The sequence below is a fragment of the Canis lupus genome, chromosome 5, assembly GCF_011100685.1.
Source record: "Canis lupus familiaris isolate Mischka breed German Shepherd chromosome 5, alternate assembly UU_Cfam_GSD_1.0, whole genome shotgun sequence".
Classification (NCBI taxonomy): Eukaryota; Metazoa; Chordata; class Mammalia; order Carnivora; family Canidae; genus Canis; species Canis lupus.
Genome location: NC_049226.1, coordinates 26,498,825 through 26,520,816, shown reverse-complemented (window position 1 = coordinate 26,520,816; position 21,992 = coordinate 26,498,825). Strand labels below are relative to the sequence as shown.

At 36.8% G+C, this 21,992-nt stretch overlaps 1 protein-coding gene across 1 annotated transcript in view; it reads left to right on the top strand.

Moving 5' to 3' along the window:
* GRIA4 (glutamate ionotropic receptor AMPA type subunit 4) overlaps positions 1-21,992 on the top strand; it is a 373,881-nt gene that overhangs the window by 239,103 nt on the left and 112,786 nt on the right. Inside the window, 1 exon segment of the mRNA XM_038536334.1 lies at positions 19,802-19,986. Within this exon segment, the coding sequence (XP_038392262.1) occupies positions 19,802-19,986 (185 nt within the window).

Below are 21,992 nucleotides of genomic sequence, written 5' to 3'. Positions count from 1 at the left end.
TTTACTAATTCTGTTTCTTCATCTGGAAAAAATGTGAATGAATACCTAATACATTTTGAAGTTGTTTTCAGGAATAAATAGGAAAATCCACGTGAAGCCCTGAGCATTCAGATGTTTGCTATGGTTTATGCCATTCCTTTTTAGAGGGATTGCTTTCATTTGTCAAAGGAAAGAAGAAAGATAATTCTCATTAACTATTCAATATGTGTACCTGCAAAATTAATGATAAGAATAGGCTTCTGACAACAATATTTGAGTATTTTGGAAATCTACATATACTGTTTCTTTTGTATGTGTAATATTTTTTGTCATTAATTCTAAAAATTAGAAAACTTACACTTAGAATTTGAAAAACAAAGTCTATTTTAAAATAATTGATTTTTCAGGACACCTGGGTGGCTCATTGATTGAGTGTCTGCCTTTGGCTCAGTTCGGGGCGTGATCCTGGGGTCCTGGGATTGAGACCCGCATCAGGCTCCCTGCAGGGAGTCTGCTTCTCCTTCTGCCTATGTCTCTGCCTCTCTCTCTGTGTCTCTCATGAATAAATAAATAAAATATTTAAAAATTGGATTTTTCTAATGTCTATTGTACATAAATTGTTTTGACAATATCTCTAGTTAATTTTAAAGAAGAGGTATTGACTGAAATAACTTCAAGGTATTTCCATATGTAAAAAAAAGGTATTTCCATATGTATTCATATCTTAATTCTTAATAAAATGGAGCTGAGATGGTTTTATTATATAATGATGGTATATATACATAATATAATATGGAATATACATATTCATACATACATAATATGGGATTATCCATATATAATATGGAATCTCACATATATATGTAGTTACACACATACATACATTACATGTATATCTAAATATCACACACACATATATATAACTTTAAAAGAAATAGAAGGCAAAAACATGGAAAGGAAGGAAAAAACAAGTATGCAAATAAGGACTGATACAATCATATTGTTGGAACATCATATTTGCCCTAAACTGCTTGGTAATGAGTGTGTGTTGGTGGGGAGTGGGGAGGGGGGAATATTGATTGTGTTTCTTGTTAGCACAAAATAACAAGTTTATAAGTTCTCCAGGAAAGATCATCCTGATGATGAATCATAAAGAAAGGTGAAGCATGAGACCTTATTCAGAGAACACTGGGCAAAGTATATTTTTTCCAAAGAGGTTTATAACAGATGAAGAAACTTTCTAGTGTTACTTATTGTAAAGATTCTTTATAAATTGAAGGCTTAGGGGCACGTGGGTGGCTCAGTCAGTTAAGCATGTGCCTTCAGCTCAGGTCATGATCTCAGGGTCCTGGGATAGAGCCCTGCATCTGGCTCCCTGCTCAGTGGGGAATCTGCTTCTCCCTCTGCCCCTGTTCTCTTTCTCAAATAAATAAATAAAACCTTTAAAAACATAAAATAAAATGTAAAAAGAATGCAAGATTACTATGGCATAACCCCCAAATATAGAGGGCCAGAATACAGCTTTTTTTTTTTTTTTTTTTTTTTTTTTGTAATCTTTGAAATTTTAAACTGTTGTGTTAGGTCTTAATTTTTTAAGGAATATGAAAAGGTAGCATTTTTGGAAGTAGTGATATCTGAGGACATAGGGTTAGCATAGGCTTTTTCTGATAGAAGAAAAAAGAAATGATAATATAGTGGAAATTATAAACTGTCTCATGCAATTTTTGGAATTTAATATTAAGGTTAGAGATATAACAGGATTGGTAAAATGATTATACTTATAAGTTTCTTCTACCAAACATGTATTTCTCTGGATTCAAAGCTTCTACCATTAGAGCCTATCCTGGTAGGAGACAAATGGTGCTCTCTACGTGGGTAATTGCTACGGTCTGGATGGCTGTGTCTCCTCTGCTGCCCCTCATCGCCAAACTCATATGTTGAAATCCTAACTCACAATGTGATAGGATTAAATAGTAAAGCCTTTGTAAAGTAATAGGTCATCATGGTGGAGCCCTCATGATTAAGATAAGTGCCCTTTAATAAAAGAAACCCCAGGGACACCTGCATGGCTTAGTGACTGAGCATCTGTCTTTGGCTCAGGGCATGATCCCAGAGTCCTGGGATTGAGTCCCACATTGTGCTTCCTGCATGGATCGTGCTTCTCCCTTTGCCTATGTCTCTGCCTCTCTCTCTCTCTCTATGTCTTTCCTGAATGAATAAATTAAATCTTAAAAAAATAAAAAATAAAATAAAAGAAACCCCAGAGAGCCAGCCCATCCCTTTGACTATATAAGGTAAGGTTACAGTGAGAAATAGCCATCAATTGATAAGTTGGCCTATGCCATGAGCCATTATCCTATCTTCCAATGCCATGATCTGAGATTTTCCAGCCTCCAGAACTGTGAGAAGTAAATATTTGCTGATTATAGGCCACCCCATTTGTGATTTTTTCATTATAGTAGCCCAGATGAACTAAAACAGTAATCAGTACCTGCTTAATAATGGAACTGCTTTACAGACACCTACAAGGAAAGGGAATTATATCCCAGAGCTAGCAAGAGCAGGGAGCCTGTGCCACCATATGTCTGAGCAGATAAGGAAGTGGACAATGTGTCTATTTTATATAGAGAATGTAGCTGCATGGACAATGCTGAATGGCAAGGATACAGCTCTTTATTTAAGGGATGCCATCATCCCACACTGACCTGGTGGGAAAGTCATCAGGGAATGGATATCCTGACCTCACTCTTCTCCACCCCAAGGGTGTGTTGCACATGACTTCCTTTCATCACATAAACTGGAAACCTAAGGTCATGGATGCCGACCATACTGATCAGCCTTCTTGACCATCAACATGGGAAAGGGTGGTAAAAAGTGAAGAGCAGATCTGGATATACAATCCAGTACAATTCATTCAAGTTGCCTCGCATAAACTCTGAGCAGATATAACCAGCAAAATATAAGTCTATATTTTGAATATACACAGATTTGCCTCTTGTAAAATGAATAGCCAATTGAGAATTGAAATGGCTAATTTGGCGTTTATGCTGAACAGCCTGTATAAACAGATCAGCAGCAGCACAGCCAGAGCCATCCTAAGTGTGGAGTGATGGATCAGACAAGGGAGGACCAGTGGACAAGCCCCAGATACGGAGAGCGCAAAACTATATAAACTTGGAAGCAGCTGTCCTAGGACTGTTTAAGCCAGAATAAGCAGAAGGTCACACAACAGTAGTGATGACTCCCCTTCTGGAACCTCGACTATTGAAGATACATCATGGGCATTAACACCTCAAACTTTACATTTGCAATTAGCCCAGATAGCCAAAATGAGAACTTCCTACTGGAATTTATCTTTCTTCATTTTTTCTCAACAAATAAAATTTCAAAAAAAATAAAGCTTCTAAAAAGATTTGAACCTAATAAATTACTCCATATTTTTTTCTGTAGTCCACATGGCTTACTGCCTTATTAAATTTTGCAGTTTTTAGAAGGATGATACCAATGTTTTCCCAAACAGAGCGAACAGAACTAGTTTAGCATTGTGAATATCTACTGACATATAATACAGAACTCTTTCCATGTTCCCTCCTTAAGAAAAAAAAAAAAAAGCAAAACAAAACAGTTGAAAGGGAGCACTAGAAGCCAAATATACATCACAATATTATTTACAAGAGCAGAAAAGAAATGATCTAAATATAAATATAAGTGAGCTATAGAGAAGCATCATGCCATAACAGTAAGCAACTCTTCAAATGGTGTTTGTTAAGTTTTAAATAGCATAGACAAGTATTTTATGGAGAAAAAGTGTACATATAACACTGGCATCCATGTTGGTGAGAACATAAATGAAAAGAACTAGAAAAATTCAACAATTATTAATAGATAGCCTTAGATGGTAAATACATGGTTGACTTTTTAAGATCTTTTTTCTTCTTTATGCTTATCTCTTGGATGCATGCATTCTCTCTCTAAATATATATATGCATATATATACACACATGTATATATATGTATATATATGAATTGCTTTTATAAATAGGGAAGTGTTAAAGAGCTACACTTTTAAAAATCTGTGGAAACCTTTAAAAAGTTATTTAGGTATGAGAAGCATGCTTACAAATTTTAAGATACTTCTCAGCTTCTGGATCTTGACATTACAGGTAGGATGGATAGACAACAAGGCATAAAAAGAAACAGAAAAGAAAGGTGTACTTGATAGAGCAAAGTGTCTTTCTACATTCTGTGCTGATTTGCCATCTGATACATTGTTGAGTGATATAAGAAATGTTTGATCACCTGATCTGGGCGAGGAAGACCCAGGATGGTGTCTGTCCTGGAGGAGAAGTTATCCCATCGCACACTTCATCTGTTCTCTGTTCTAACTCTGCATTAAAACTGAGGTCAGAGCTCTTGAGGCACAAGAAAGACAAATTGGCAACAAGCACATTTATTTTATATGGTTACATCTCTCAAATGGTACATTTGGTGTATCTTTAAGATATTCTTCATTTACATGCAGCTACTACATTATTTAAGAGCCTTAAAAATTTTTAGGCTGATGCTTAAATTTAAAGACTTAAGTAAAGGCAAAAGGAAAAAAATGAAAGAAAGGAGAAATCAGTTTCATCTTCTATGCAATTTTAAATATTCATAGAAGGAATTTTGGATGGAAAAATAACATTCCAGTACCACTTTGTTTCTGTTTATAAAAGCCAAATAGCAAAAAGAAAAAAAAAAAAAGAAAGAAAGAAAAGGAAAGAAAGAAAGAAAGAAAGAAAGAAAGAAAGAAAGAAAGAAAGAAAGACAAATAGCTATATTGCAATTTAGTAATTAGATGTTATCTATCACACACAAAAATAATTTATTACATTTTACACTGGTTTTTTTTATTCCTCACCAAGTTATCAGTGAACATAGATTTGGTCTGAAACACATTTTGAAGATTTTATTTTTTAGATAATCTCTACACCAAACATAGGACTCAAAGACCCAACCCTGAGATCAAGAGTTGCATGTTCCACCAACTGAGCCAGCCCAGGTGTCTTTGAATCACATTTTGAAATGAAAAATTAATGCATTGTATGCGACAGGCAAAAAATGGAAATAACCTAAATGTTAAATAAAATATGATGTGCCATGCAATGGCATACTCTGTTACCATTAATAGTCAAGATGTAAACCTATGTTTGTTGACCTAAAAAGATACACATGATCTATTATTGAAGGAAAGTGGGGTTACAAAAAGCATGTGAGTAGATATGATATTCTTCCCTGCAGGACATGCTGCACTGGTGGTCGTTTTGATTAACCAATATCACATGCATTGTTAAATATATTGAGTATTATCTCTATAGGTATAGTAAATCTCATTTTGTAAAGTAAAATGTAATAAATTTAAATAATCTAAGTGTAGCAAGATGAGATGATACAGAAGGGATGGAAGGGGAGAAACAATAAGAAGAGAGAGAAAATGGTAGAGGATGAGAGACAGACAGACAGACAGGAAGGGACAGAGAGAGATACTTCCAGATTGTCATTTTATGGGTGAGTTTTTATAGCCTCTGTTTCAGGTACTGGTTTCACAACAGACTTCTTAGGAGGTGCCCATCATTTCCTCTCCCTTATCTGTGAAATGAGAGTTGAGTTCTATCTTTAAAATTTTGTGATTTTAGATATGAGAAAAGCTTTCAGCCATTTTTAATAATTTTAAATTGTTTTGCTGCATGGCCAGTATATTTATGAACATGCCTTCCCATTCTCTGGGCCACTTGTGATCATCAGCTGACACTTGGTAGCATAGTAACAGTGGCCTTGCATTTAGTACAGTAGTGTATGAAAAGTGGTGTCATTATATACAATAGAATGATGTTTATCAGAGATAGATAAACCATGACTTTAGACTATACTCTCATCTTTTTTTGGATCCAAAGGAAAATAGGAGACATGATTGGCTGAATTCATATTCATGCTGTTTTACAAAAGGATCTAGATTAGATTAGGATCTAGATTAGGAGAGGGAGACCCTTTTCTCATTCTGCACTGTAGAAGGAGTTTAGCATGAGGTTCTTTCTTAATTAAGGGACATTAAGAATATTTTATTATTTTGTAAAATATATGATTCTGCAATTTCAATAAATAAATACAATATAAAAATTCATGTCTGAGAATTACATCCTTGGTTATCACCTTTCTTAAGGTCACCTTCCTCAAAAAGCAGTTATTAAGCTGAAATGTTAAGGGAAGCAGTGAAATTCAGAAAATTCCTACTAGCTTAGGAGTCAGGACACCTCATTGACTCTCTACCATACCTAACACACACTTTGGTAAGTCATTTTTTGTAGATGGAGAGGCATTCATTTTCTCAAAGTCAAGAGTTTGGACTACATTAGCACTAAAGTCTCTTAGGGCTACAAGTAGTCTATAAGGTCTTAGATTAGAATGCTAGGAGAGTTGGAATGCATAGGTTCTGCATTTCCAATTACAGGGAGAAAGTTTATATGTTTTATGTAAAAGATAGACCTGTGGCACAGCTAACATTCTGTTACAAAATTCAGAATCCCAATTTATACTCTCTTCTGATATAGGACCACCCCACCTATACAAAGAGGTGAGTCCCAAGGAAAAATAAAAAAACCTTTAAATCTAGAGTTCTTCAATTTAATTTTTTAAAGCTTTTTTTTCTGATTTTACTGAAATAGTGCTTAAGGATAATCAATGTATAGAAATTGCTAGAATTATCAAACTTAGAAAGGTGTATTATAAAACAATGCATGTTTAAGGAAGAAGTTAGGAGAGTTTGGGGAAATATTCAATGCAGATACTCATTTAATTCTGAGTATCTATCTGCAAATGAACATATTTTTCAGAAATGAACTATAATATGTGTTCACAAACACTCAGCACTAAAAGCTTCTTAGAACAAAAAACAATAGTTGAATTTAAGTATTGCAATTATATTAATAACATTTTGAGCCTTGAGGGAACATCTGGAGATTAAAATAGAGAATGTAGTTCAAATTTTACATTTTAAAAAGCACATAATGAAGAAATTTTCACTATCTTTATGAATTAATGTATAGAGTGCCTTAAAACAACTAAACAAATAAAAATCAAAATCGTTAGCACAATTAATTTGATAGTGACATTAGTTTCGTCAAAATGAACCTTGAAAACAATGAGTTGCAATCAAAATGCCAGTGATTATTGACTCAGCAAAGCAGACACTGAGTTACTGATTTATTGCCATATTCTAAGTATTTGATGAAAAAATGAATAGTCCAATCTGATTTTTTCATCCTGATAATACAAACATGGCTAAAATGTGTTACAAATATAAAATTGTAGATAAATATTTCTATATCCATTTAATTTTCAGGCAACTTTATTCTAATTAAAAATGCTAGTGCTTTTTAGTTTTACTGTTGTACTACCTACTTAGAAAAATTCCCTACATTAACCATTCCAGTACTGTAATTTCAAATATAATTTGTGAAATGGCCCTATAGGGTTTTATGACAGTGCCAGGGCGATGTCAGTAACCAAATGTATCCACAGGACAGGATTCATAAACTGTTGTGAAGGAATCAACATTCATTATTGTAATCTTTTCCATTGTTGTAACTTTTGGACCAGTATACCAGAGACTGCTGGGGCAGGGTGGCGAGGGGCAGGCACGTTACTTCTCTGAACCCAGAGTCAAAGCACATCTCCATCATGAACAGCAGAAGCCATACAGAGCTCCGTGGAGATACCCCTGATATCTGAAATGCTTTGCAGTCAGGGATACTTCTTGGTCGAAAATGAATCCTGGGACTCTGGGGGGCTCAGTGGCTGAGCATCTGCCTTCATTCGGCTCAGGGCATGATCCTGGGGTCCTGAGATCGAGTCCCACATAAGGCTCCCTGCAGGGGCCCTGCTTCTCCCTCTGCCAGTGTCTCTGCCTCTGTGTGTGTGTGTGTGTGTCTCATGAATAAATAAATGAAATCCAAAAAGAAAAAAGAAAAGAAAAGAAAATGAATCCTTAATAGGGGAATAAAATTAACCCAAACAGAATGGAATGAAGTGTTCACTGTTATATAGACAGTATCATAGAGGAGAATAAAAGACAAATTTTAATATCAGACAGAACGAGCCTCTACCAATTAATAGCTATATAATCTTAGCCAAGAATTAAACTTCTCTATCATCCAGTTTGCTTTATATAAAATAAAGATAATAAAACTAACACCATGCCCATAAACCCCTTAATATGGTATCTGCTATGGGTTAGGTATGGCTTTAATAGCTTTTAGGTATTTTTATTTTCTTTATTATTATTACATTTGATCAAATGGGGGAGGGATGTGATATAAAACAGACAGGATTTTTACCCTTGCCATTCAATTCAATCTGTCTTAGATTCTTTCCTTTGAAAAAACAAAAAACTAGGGAAACAGCTGAATAAGAATTCATGTCACACTTAAAGAACTAGACAGATAAATTAACAATTACAGTTATTAAAATCCAACATCCTTCAGATCAGCAGCTGTGTTTCACTGTATACTTAGTACTTTCAAAAATGCATAGAATGCTTACTTGAGCAATAGTTTATTAATTCAGTGAGGTATGAGCTGTAATTACTGTACAAACAGACAACTAGGGAAGTTCAGAGAAAAAAAGACAACTCATTATGAAAGGTCAGAGAAGTCTCCTTTTATTTTTCTTTTATTTTAACTCCAGCACAGTTAACATACAGTTTAATATTAGTTTCAAGTGTACAATATAGTGATCCACTTCCATACATCACCCACCCGCACATCACTCCTTCATCTCAATTACCTATCTCACCCATCGCCTCTCCCCAACCCCCCTACTGGTGACCAGTGGTGCATTCTTTGTAGTTAAGAATCTGTTTCTTGGTTTGCCTCTCTCTCGTTTTTCCCCCAATAGTCATTTGTTTTGTTCCTTTAATTCCACATATGAGTGAAACCATATGGTATTTGTCTTTGACTGACTTATTTCGCATAGCACAAGACTGTCTACCTCCATCCATGTTGTTGCAAATGGCAAGATTTCATTCTTTTTTATGGATGAATAATATTCCATTGTATGTATATACATATTCTTTATCCATTCATCAATTGATGGACATTTGGGCTGCTTCTATAATTTAGCTATTATAAATAATGCTGCTATAAACATAAGGGTGTTTGTATCCCTTTGAGTGAGTGTTTTGTATTTTGGGGATAAATATCCAGTATCATGATTACTGGATTGTAATCATGGATAGTTCTATTTTTGAGGAACCTCCATACTGTTCTCCAGGGTAGCTACACCAGTTTGCATTCCCACCAATTGCGTTAAAGGGCTCCCCTTTCTCCACATCCTCACCAATGCCTATTGTTTTTTGTGTTTTCAATTTTAGCCATTCTGACAGGTGTGAGGTGGTATCTCATTGTATGTTTGATTTGCATTTCCCTGATAATGAGTGATGTTGAGTATCTTTTCATGTCAGTTGGCCATCTGGTTGTCTTATTTGGAGGACTCTCTGTTCATATCTTCTGCCTATTTTACTTGCATTATTTTTGGGATGTTGAGTTGTATACATTCTTTATATATTTTGGATAATAACCCTTTATCAGATATGTCATTTGCAAGTATTTTCTCCAACTTGGTAGATTGCCTTTTAGTTTTATTAATTAATTTCCTTCACCGTACAGAGATTTTTATTTTGATGTTGTCCCAATGAGATAAGTCTTCTAAAATGACCTAAGGCTAAAGCTGAGGTTTCAATTAGAGGTTGCAAGAATTAGGATGGGGGGTGGAGGGAGGAAAGAGAGAGACTACTGGGGGATGGGGGAGTCTCTAGGGCAAGGCATTCAGATCATTTCACTCTGATCCAGGTGGTGACCTGAGAGCCACAGCGGCAGGGACCATGCCACCTCCAGCCTGACAGGAAGGATCATGGGAGATAGAACTGTCACCCTGTGAAGGCTTGGGTCAGAGCCCGGGGTCTTTCCCCTCATGGCATTCATTGAGTTGTTTCAGTTCCTGGGAGATGGGCAGAGGCTGATCCATGAAGGGGATGGGTGTGAGGGCTCTTGCAGGTTTTTGTAAGCAGTGATTTCATTAAAAAAATAAAACAATAAAAAAAAAGCAAGCAAGTATGAAGAATATAGACTTTCTCAGCTCCAGAGATAGCCTTTGGAGCACATCAAGCAAGAGAGAAAGAATCTGGTTTATTGGGCAAACTGCCAATATTTAGTGTGACTTGAGCAATGTGTAGCTCAGAGAGACAGTGAGAGAGTGGTGTGGAAAAATAAGTGCCACTCCCACCATCACTTCTGTCTTGTTCTTCCTTCATTTTTCTTTATAGAAGTCACCACCTCTTGTCATTATGCTCTAAATGTACTTGTGCGTTTGTTTATTGTCTACCTCAGCCCTGGAGCATGAGCTTCATACAGGTAGGCACATTTTACTGTGTTTGTTATTTCGTATCTGCAGACCCTGGAACAATGGTCTGGCATACGGTAGACACTCAATAAATATTCATTGAATGAAAATGAAAGAATAAGTAGGGACTTGTTTATGGAAGATCTTAAATACTGTATTTGGGGAGGAATAACAGGATTGACTTGAGATGAGGGTAGAGAAAAGTGACAAGTTTGAGAGTATCTTCTGGGTTTCTGACTAACCCGAGTTCTTGGCTAATAACCAAATACATAATTTAAGAGTAAGGGTTAAATTTTTGTTTTCATTTTTGAGAGGATATGGGATGTTGAGTTATGCATTAGGAGTCTCCCAGAGCTATAGGGAAGAATTCCCTTGCTTACCAAGAATTCACAAAGTACATCCCTCAAATGGACATTCAGTCCACCATGGGGAATGAAGGTGGTTTTTCTTAACAGCTATGGAGAAGTATACTATATGTAATAAAATCCCGCATTAATCATCTCCATTGCATAGAAGTCAAAAGTGGATGATTAAGGAGTTAGATACCCTGCCTCAGAACCATATAGTTGAAAGTGACTGAGTCGACCACTGAATCCATCATTTGTCACTTGGCATGCTATTCAAGAAATCACTCTTTCTTTAGATGATCACCTCAGTGTCATTTCCCCACTAAAGAAATTTAATAGTGAGTAATCAAATGCATTCACTCTCAGTCACTGACATGAGTTTACAATTACTTCTTGGAATTGAGCAAGCCTCAGTGGGATATAAAAATTAGGCTAATCATATGGTGAATACTTACTTCATCCTGGGTTTGTTCCCGCTAGGAGCAGAAATTATCTCAATAATTGTATGCAAATCCTTTCACCAGAATCATCTAAAGAAAATTATGTACTGCTATTTCTTTTCTAAAGAAAAGACAAAAGTAACATTTTAAAATATCACTTTCGAAACAACCAAAATGAATGGTTTTGGCTTTGTGTATAAAAGCCAGATCCAAATTAATATTATTTACAGTACACAGTCTGGCATGTGACTATAACAAACTGATATTTAATATGTTGTGTAACACTTCTATGTGTTTTGTTGCTAGTGATTGCCTTCATGATTAATTAATGAGATGTATTGGACTCAGACTTCAACATAGGGTAGAATAAATTAATTGGTCTTTTAAGAACCAGAATTCTATGTGGAGCATTGGCTATCCTTAACCAATGAACCAGATTTTCAGGCTTAGCTGAGGATTTGTTTTTATAAACCAAAAGTTTTTCTGTTTTTAGCATTTAGAATAGAGTTCTTTCTAAAATGGATTTCAAACTTCCTTTAATTCTGAATTTTTTGAGGCTTATTTCAGCCTTTGTTAATGACTCAAGATGGTTGCTATAAAGATTGGTAATGAAAAGTATAGAACAATTTCCGTGAATGCCCTAAGGGGTACTGAGATGTGCAAAGCTCTTGTCTCCTACAACTCATGACCTCCCTGCGCCCTGGTTTGGGAGTTCTTACATTTACCTGCCACATCATTTTAGCATCTAAATGCATAAATTAAGTAGTTTTCAGGCCTCCCTAATTACACTGAATATTATTTATCATCAATTCAGAAGCCATTTCTACACTGAAATAACATTGCTGAAATTTGAATATTTTAGACTAACAAAAATGGTAGTCTTGTATGGCTCCAACCTGATAAAATGAAAAATCTCCTGGTTCTTCAATGGTTGAGTACAAAATGAGGGGGAAATTAGTGAATTTAGAGAAAGGCAAGCAATTGACTTTGTCCTTTTCTTCCCATTTGTTTGAGAACTACTGTGGATTGGAGGATTCACTGCATTACACCTAGATTCATTTTAGTAGCCTCCAATTTGGATTCCCTTTCTTCCTTCTTTGAGTCCATCATTACAAAAGTGTAAGAAAGCAAGTTTATAATTATCTTTTCTCTGATCCAAAGCCTCCAGTGGTGCCCTGTGACCAGTGAAGTAAAATTTAACTTTCAGTTTTTAATTCAGACCCACCTTGGGGAGAGTTCTCTAGGTCAACACAGCCTCAACCTTCCTTTCCAGTCTCATCTCCAGCTCTCCCTGTCCGCTAACACAGGGTGCCAGAGCCCCTCCACTTGAGAATGGAGGATCTGAGTTCACATCACAGCTCTGCCACTTGTTAGGGTGATGATTTAACGTGCATCACATAGCCCACCTTTATCTCCGTTCCTTCACCTACAGGATGGGGATAATCACACCTCCTTCACAGAGATCTCCTGAGGTCCAACTGTATTGTCAAATGATAATAAAGCCTAGTATGTTTATGAATCCACTACTCCAGCAAACCAGTCTCCTAACTATTGGTAATCTATAAAGCATTCTTCAAACTTTCTGCCGCTTTGCTTTTGTCTCCTATCCTCATCACTGTCTCTATTTTCAGACCTTCCCCATTGTCACCTATCATTCTCTCCACAGAGAAGGCCTCTCTACAAGGGGCTCTATCCCTCCTCTCAACTCAACACTTTTCTTTCCCAGAGTGTTGCCATACTGAATAATCTTCACATGCAAAATTAGGTCTTAAGTACTTTAAATGCTTAATATGAGACAAACATTATTTGGCTGCCTATTAATTCACAAGTTTATATTTTAATCTCTGTATAAAGACAATGATTGGAGCACCTGGTTGGACCAGTCAGTTGAGTGTCTGACTCTTGATTTTGGCTCAGGTCATGATCTCGAGGTCTTACATCCAGTTCCACACTTAGCAGTCTGCTTGGGATTCTCTTTGTCTCCCTCTCCCTTTCCCCCGCCCCTCATCCCTCTCTCTTCCTCTAAAATGGGTAGATAAATGTGTTTTTTTTTTTTTTTAAGATACATGGTTGCATTTAGTGCAAGTCCAAATTGTGAACTTCTTATACTGTGATAGAAAAGAAATAGATATTATCAGAACTGTGAATTTTATATATTGTGATATTTAAAATTGATACAAAATCTTGATTTAGGAGCAAAATAATAACTGTATAGAAATAATGCCTGACATTTATTCTAAGTAGGAAACTAATCTTTAGTTATTCGAGTTAAAAATCATGCAAAATTTTCAAGAATGCCTTTCTTGCATGAAAAGAGATTATAATCCACTATGAAAAGATACTCACAAATGCTCACAGTGCTAGGGAGATAAACTCTGGAGGTGAACTTGGGAAGATATCCAGTTTATTCTTAGTGTTTATTCAAAATCTACAAAGGTGGTCTCTAGAAAAATGGATGCCTGTAGCAAGAGAGAAAATTGAGTCTCTCAAACCTGTGACAATCTAGCATTGGTTTGGGTGAGAAAGCAGGTGGCTGCCAGGCCTTGTCACCATAAGTCACCCAACATCTGAAATCCACATAGAAAAATATGTGGGGCATCAAAAAAGACCTAACTGCCTTCTGGAAACAGGAGTAAAATGACCACCAATAGAACAGATTGATGTTATGCCCAAATCCTCCTCATCCGTATTGCTTGTGTTTCATCAGTGGCCAAGTTGAGTTATCCTTCCCCCTTCATCTAGAATCCACTCTCCTTCTCTGTCATCTCACTTGGATTACATCCATATAGCCTCTGAATCGGTGTCCCATTTCTTGTTACTTATGAACCCTCTAATTCCCACACCTCAGCTGAATGATCACTCGACAGCACATTTGTCATTCTCTTCCTGAAGTCCTTGAGGAATATCCTTGAGGAATAAAGACCAAATTCTGTGATGTGATGGATAAAGCCCTCATGACACGACCTTTGCCTGCTTAGCAGCCTTCCCGCAGTCCACACCAAATCTGCCCATACCCTCTTTGTTCTTCCAAACACATGAGATAAACTGAAGTATTTGAGGTTCCTCAATGTGACCTGCTGTGCTGCTTCTTATCACTGAGCCCTTTAACATTAGCCTCCTCTCTGTGAAATCGCCACTAGTTCATTCATGCATTCCGATAACTCTGCCGAGCATCTACTGAGCACTCAGTGGACAAAGAAGGCCTGTGCACAGAAGTAGTCCCTGTCTTTTATTTATTTATTTATTTATTTATTTATTTATTTATTTATTTATTTATTGGAATTCATGAGAGACACAGAGAGAGAGGTGGAGACATGGGCAGAGGAAGAAGGAGGCTCCCTGCAGGGAGTCCGATGTGAGACTCAATTCCACAACTTCGGGATCACAACCTGAGCCAAAGGCAGATGTTCAACCACTGAGCCACCCAGGTCCCCCAGAAGTAGTCCCTGTCTTCATGGAGCCTACAGCATAGTGGAAGGCAAAGACGCTAATCAGATCGTCATTCATCTATATAGTTAGTAACTACGGTAAAAATCTCTGAAGGAAATGTACAGAAAAGTATAAGAGCTTGAAGAACTAAGAGGGGAAAGTGAGCTAGTCAGGGGATAAGTAATGCTTGCAATGGGTTCCAAAAGATAAAAGAAGGCAAAAATAGAAGGAAGCATTTTTTTTTTTTGAAGGAATGGTAGCATTGTGCAAAGGCACTGAGGTAGAGATGCATGTTGCTGCTGGAGAGTAGAAAACAAAGATATTAATGGTCTGAAATGATACTAGAAAGAGAGAGAGGAGACAAATATGATTTGGGTATGCATCAGAGACGAATAAGAAAATACAGGGCACTGCAAGGAAGTGCCATAGAGTTTCTGACTATAAAAATCAGTCTCGTATGTAAACAAGTGATTATATAAATGAATAGGTTCAGCCATTCTTTGTACTGAAATAGAATTCTCCAGTGGCCTGGTTCTAGAAAAGCCCAAGAGAATTAAGAAAAAAACAGTGTTAGGGCATGCCTGGAGGGAAGTGTTCAGTGCCTTGAACCTGTGGCCAATGGTTGAAAACATTTGCCATATGCCTGTATTGAGGGTTAGGTTCAGTGGCAACTCACAGAAACTCTAGAGATTTAGATTACCAAATTTACCTGTAAGATAGCATCTGAATTAAACATGCACACTGAAGTGTTGGTTTCAGAAACAATAAATGTTCTTGTTGGAAAATGAAAGAGGCTTTAGGGAAAATCTAGGTCCCAGAATGACCATCCTTATAGATGGATTTCCTATTTTTACTCTTGATTGAAGACAAGGGAAAACTCAAGACATCGCATCTTATATCAGGTTTGCATGTGTGGCCTCAAACTGTAGAAGTTAGAAGATCTTTGTTTATTTTCTCTATGCCCTTCTTGAACTGTGGCATAAAATAAATGCTGTAGTCACAGCTGCTGATAATTTTGCCTGAGCTACAATGTTGGTTACTCCTCTGTGCGCTGAGACCTTGGAGTCCAGACAGTAGCCTTTGAACACGTTATTTTGGTGCTAAGCTGCTTTGGAAAGAGTCCAAACTAAATGGTTGCTAAATCTGTTCTGCAGTTCTAGCATGGTGGCATTCAATGCAGTGAGGATTACAGAATCTTGTTCTGCCCTAAGACTGAGGTTAATACGCAGCACGAAGCATCCTTCCAGACATACACACCTTTATCTTCAGATACACTAGCTGGGGATGCAGGAAGCTGTGCCCAGCCTGGAGAAACCAATAGTGTAGTGGTAGGTACCTGCATAACAGTTCACGAGGCTGAAGGGAGGGTTTGTATTTGGAATAAACACAAGCAAATGCTGTGTCCTTGTGCTGCTTCTCCTTTTGAAGCTCATCAACACCCCATCATGGAACAGACCCAGTCCTCTCCTTGGGTTCCCACGACCATGACCTTGATGTTTCTCCGTCCCATGCCCAACATACTGGTTCCCACGACTGAGGAATGTCTCCATCCCATCGTCATCATAATGGCACACCTTCATCTCATTACTTCGTGATCCTGATGATACTCCCTGATCATGCCCATATTATCACCTCTTCTCATTGTCTTCTCAATTTCTGAGCCGTCGGAAATATGACTTCTGTACCCAGCATTCCATGGTTGCAACTCCTGTTCATGCACCAGTGAACTTCTAATTAAAAAGCACTATAGGCACTTCTCTGTCTTTATCTAAGTGAAGTTTTATTTTTTTACAGCTTACGGATAGCTCTCTTCCATTTGAAATTATATCCACCCTGACATAAATTCCTCCTGATTCTCCTCCTGCTCCTCTGTGTACAGATAGTTGAATCAAATAACTCTTGAAAGGGAGAACATCAAATAAATAAAACCCAGCTTGTGTTGCTAGCAGCCTCATCTCTGGATGGTACTACTCATCCAAAATAGGTCATTCTCCATGGATGGTATAAAAATCGTTGCTATGTGCAGATGCAATAGTTCAGTACTGCTCACATCACTATGATCAATTATCAGCATAATTGATAATATCATTACATGGCATAATAACATTTAAAAAATACTTGTATGTGCAACTGATAGTGTTATTTAATAACTATCAAAGTCTTTAATTATTTACCATAATACAGTAATGTGATTTTGTTCTTGGTACACTTTCACCACTATTCTAAAAGAATTATTTTGGTTGTTTATATAGTAATGGGTAATTTGGGTAATGCTTAGTTACTTAGTAAGTGACTACATAGTTAATTCCTTATAGAGACAAGAATCATGTCTTTATCTTGGCAAACCTTAAAGAGTCTTGGATGACAAGTTTTCAGTAAATTATATTGAATTAAAATGTTAGGCAGCTTCTTAAATTCAAAGCAAGACTTAAAAGATCCTTTAACAGTAGTAAAGTCTCCATTAGTTTTATGATGTTCACGTAACACTGCAGTATTCATGGCCAACAATATCACATTACAGATTCTCTAATAACTAGGAGATACAAATCATAGCTGGATGTAGAATTAGTATGACAGGACTTGTGATTTTCTAGTTTATGTAACAGCTAAGTTGCATAATCATAGATTCAACAGCAGTATTTTCTCCAAGTCACAATATATTCCCAACTATCTTGGCAAATAAATAAGACACACACATTTGAGTAGCAATGAATAAGAGAGCATATGAAAATCAAACATAGCTTATAAAAGAATTCAAGCTTCCAACCTATAACTGCATGTCCTTTGCACTGCATTGAAAAGATGCCATTTATTTCTGACTATGATTAATGGTTTCTTTTAGGCAGCCAACTTTCTTTGCCATTTAGCAAAGATTGTGTCCTAGGGTTTTGTCTTATTTCAATCCTAGTGTCATTTGTAAATCTGACAAATCGGATAACAAAATGTTGAATTTGAATTATAGTTTTGGTTTATTAGTGTGAATCTTGAAATATCTCTTATGCAACTGGGGACATATATGAATTTCATTGAAGGTTTATGGCTGTACATTCTGTACAAGTCCTGTAGTCAGGAAAGTGACAACCTGGGTGGCTAGTAGTGACATGAAGCCTGATAGCCACACGATGCGAAGAATAAAAAAATAAATTAAAAGGCAATATATAAAGAATCATACCAAGCTGTGAATTGACCCCAGGGAGCAGGGCGCCTACTTCAATGTGCATGGCCAGTATTTATCATTTTTTTACAGCATGCAAAAAAATCAGATGAAATGTCTTTGAATTATTTTGGTATGACAATAAATAAAAGGAGAAAGAGGAAAAGTAAGACGTCAATTGGTATTTTCTAAAAGAGCATGTTCATAGGTGTCAAAAATGAATAAAGGGGACATTGCCTTGCTTCCTATCAGAGACCAAGTCCCAGTAACAGAATAAATGAGGCATGGACATGTACATTAAGATAGCACTCAGAGCATCCTGGTACATACGAAAACAAGGGAAAGAGTACTGGACTTGGAATGGGGCCTGAGGAGAATCCAGGTAAGTTCAAAAGACAAGTCACAGTCATGCCTTACAAAATGGAGCAATAGTTGGATCAGAATAATTTTAGAGTAATTAAATGCCCTTTTTCTTCCTCTTTGGGGAATTTTTTTTTCTTTTAGTTAAAAATGAATCCTGATTGCCACAGTATTTCATTTGGCAGGATATTAGGTAATTCATATTTCAAATATGATCACATCATCAGTTCCATCTGTTAATATTAACCGAGTATTCCATAATATTTGAAACTCTGACTTGTAGAAAATATACCTGAAAATGAAAATCGTTGAATCTGAGAGATTCATACCTATCAAACACCTGAATAAATGCCCTCTTATCCTGCAAGTGTTGTGTATTCATTCTAAGTCTTCACTTTTAATCCACCGGCTTCTATACTCTTAACTTCAGGAACCAAGGGAGGAAGAAACCACAGTCAGCTGCCATACAATGAGTTCTTAAAGAGGACTGGCATATTTTTTGTGCTCTGCCCAAGGAGAAAAAAAAATGACTGCCTACCAGGCTTTGATTCTAACCAGTTCTTATTTATTGGTGATTCATAGTTTCAAAGATGCTTCCTTTTTTCTTACACTCCAATTGAAAACCAAAAAGCAAGATTTCAAAACAGTGTTGGCATGAAGAAACACTGCTGGTGCTGTGTCCCTAAGAGTGCCCCCAGCTTCCTTAAAGCAGTCACTACAATCTCTGACTCCCCTCCTGTCCCGTGCTGGTTGATGCAGAGAGATCTGGACCAATGACAGGGCGCAGACCACCCCATTCCCTGGAAGGCTGTCTCCAGCTAATGAACACTCCTCCTTTTTCAGCAAGCTTGGATAAGTCTTCTCATCTGCAAGTTGCTGCTACTCTTTTCCATGTCCCAGCCAGGCAAATTTAACCAAACGTTTCATTGGGCCAATGCTGGAACCAGAGTACAGCTACCATTATAGTGCTCGAAACTAAGTTGCATGTGATTACTTAAATGTCATTCTGCTCTACTGGATTATGAGTTTGAATGTCTGGTGCTTCACCTACTAGCCGTTCAATTCACCCGCAGTCCACATCATCCCCCTGCTAAGAGACAAATCTTTAAATAACACCTTCTCTCCCAGAAAGGCAGTGGGGATTGGGGAAACAAATAATAATGGCTCCTCCATTCACAATAATGGGTTGTTAATACATACTGTTGCATTGTTTTTTTATGTCATCTTTTCCACAGCTGAACTCAAAAATGTCCTTACTACCTTGCTCAAGGAGAACATCAAAACAGTTCAAAATTAATTCTGTTCATTGAGTAGAATTAACAAAAAGAATTTATGAAATTGTTATTGACGACAGGTGGTATTGAATTTGGTTTTTGCTTTATCTCGACAATTATGTAAAGCGATATAACGTTCTCCAGTAGGAGATTTTGAGAGCTTACTCAAGGCATGCATGGTGTTCTTCCTTTATTCAAGCAATAGTTTTAAAGGGGTATTGCCCCAAGTAAAGAAAGTGAAAACCACTCAGATTTTTAAATTTCTAAGCATTTGTTGTATATCTGCAGCATAAAAATGTTGATGTAGACTCAGTGCCTGCATAGGTTATTACAGAGGAGCAAATGTATTTTTTAGTAACCCTTCTGGATTTCTTTCCCCACTAGGGTACTCAATACTTCAAGCTATTATGGAAAAAGCAGGACAACATGGTTGGCATGTCAGCGCCATCTGTGTGGAAAATTTTAATGATGTCAGCTATAGACAACTTCTAGAGGAACTTGACAGACGACAAGAGAAGAAATTTGTAATAGACTGTGAGATAGAGAGGCTTCAAAACATATTAGAACAGGTAAGTCCTGCAGTTTATATTATTACTACCCTAGACCTTCTACAAAAAATTGACTTTTGATTTACTTTTTCCCATCAATATTTTCTCCAAACCATTTAGTCTGAAGTGCAGAGTTCAGGAGTTGTCATTCTATGATTCATCTGCAAGACTAAGTCATAATCCTGTATCACCAAAGGCCATTTTGGTTCTTAGATTTCCGTGCAGCAAGGAGCACTGTTTCTCACACATTTTTAAGACCTACCATAGAAAGAACCTTTTGTGGATCACCCAGAGCTCTTGGCCTCATATTCATTAAACATTAATTTTGCAGATTAATGCCTCTAGGATCTTAAAAATTTTAGTATTCGTGACTGCGTGCTTTTTCTAATCTTTAAAAAATAGCTACATGAGAACTAACAACATGAAATAGTGGGGCAGCCCAGGTGGCTCAGCAGTTTACAGCTGCCTTTGGCCCAGGGCATGATCCTGGAGTCCCGGGATTGAGTCCCGCGTCGGGCTTCCTGCTTCTCCCTTTGCCTGTGTCTCTGCCTCTCACTCTCTCTGTGTCTCTCATGAATAAATAAATAAAATCTTTTAAAAAAATGAAATAGTAAAGCAATTACATAAAAGAAAATTAAATGGCATATGGTATATAGCATATCTTCTTCTAGATGTTTTAAGTGCCTTAGCACCACTGTGAAGATGGTTTTCAACTCTCTTCACAAATGAAGACTCCTTTAATAAACCTTTCAATAAATATTTGTTGATTTGATTTGAAGTAGACAGGAAAAGACAAAAATTGAGCTTTGTTATTGTGTTAAATGACAGGAAAATATCATCAACTAATGGTAACATTTGCCTTCCTCCTGACCCTACATCTCATAAGCCTCAACCTGTATTTGGCCAAAATTGCAGTGACTGAATGCCACCTAGTGGTTTCAGGAATGTTTGCTCCTGTTTACCTAAAATCAGTCACTCTGGCTGAGCCAATTTTGTCTTGAAATCTTTGTTGGTTACTTTGTCACATAAATTTGCATAATGGTATGATTTGGTGTGTAGTAGTAAAATTAGAAATTTGTAGATTTATTTATGACAATAACTTAAGTACTCAACTAGAAAAATCAAAACCAAAACATGTTTCAGAGATTCCTCCTGAATATCGAAAGGCCCCAAACGAGATGGCTTCTAGTTTCCCTCCTCAACTATATCAGAATTTGTAGAAGTTAAAAGTAAAAAAGCATGCGGTATTTCTTTTCAAGATCTGGTGACGTTTGTACTGTAAGAGGAGATCAGCATTACTTCTGTTAACTTTTCCTAGAAGAAGAAAAAAAAACTCAATTGAAGAAATATGTTTATATTATATTGGAAGACATTAATTATAAAACTGTATGTCACTGAGGTTTATTCCTGAGGGACTCCAAAAAAATCATTCAGGTTGTAGCTATGCAAGGTAAATGGAATTTTTAAGTGTGTATTTATGGAACCCAAAAATAAACTTTCTTATGTTCTTTTAAGCAAGACAGTTGAGCTCCCTGCTGCTCCCACCTGTGTTGAGAGTTTGAGTTGTTTGATGTGAACAGCTGAAGCTGTAAATACCTCCTCATGAATCCCAAGAGCAGTCAATTTTAAGAACTGCCTGGATTGCCAAGTTCCTGTCAGAGGGCAATAAAGGCTCAGAAAGACCCTCACTTAGCCCCTGTGCTTTAAAGCCTGTGTCTGGAGCAGGCAGTAGAGCACCTACAGCACACTGACCCATTTCAGAGGCTTAGCTGGTTTCTAAGGCTCTGCAGGCCCCAGTGCTTTGGATAAACTCTTACAACAAGCCTTAAATAAATCTTGCTAAGGGATCAAGACATCTTTATTTTGTCATCTCAAAAATATTGGTTTTATATTCTTTAGCCTTATTGAGAGATGACTAACATGCAACATGTGTAAGTTGAAGGAGACAGGATGGTATTTTGATACAATACACTAATGTATTGTGAAGTGTTTACCACAGCAGGGCTGACAAATGAACAATTCCAGCT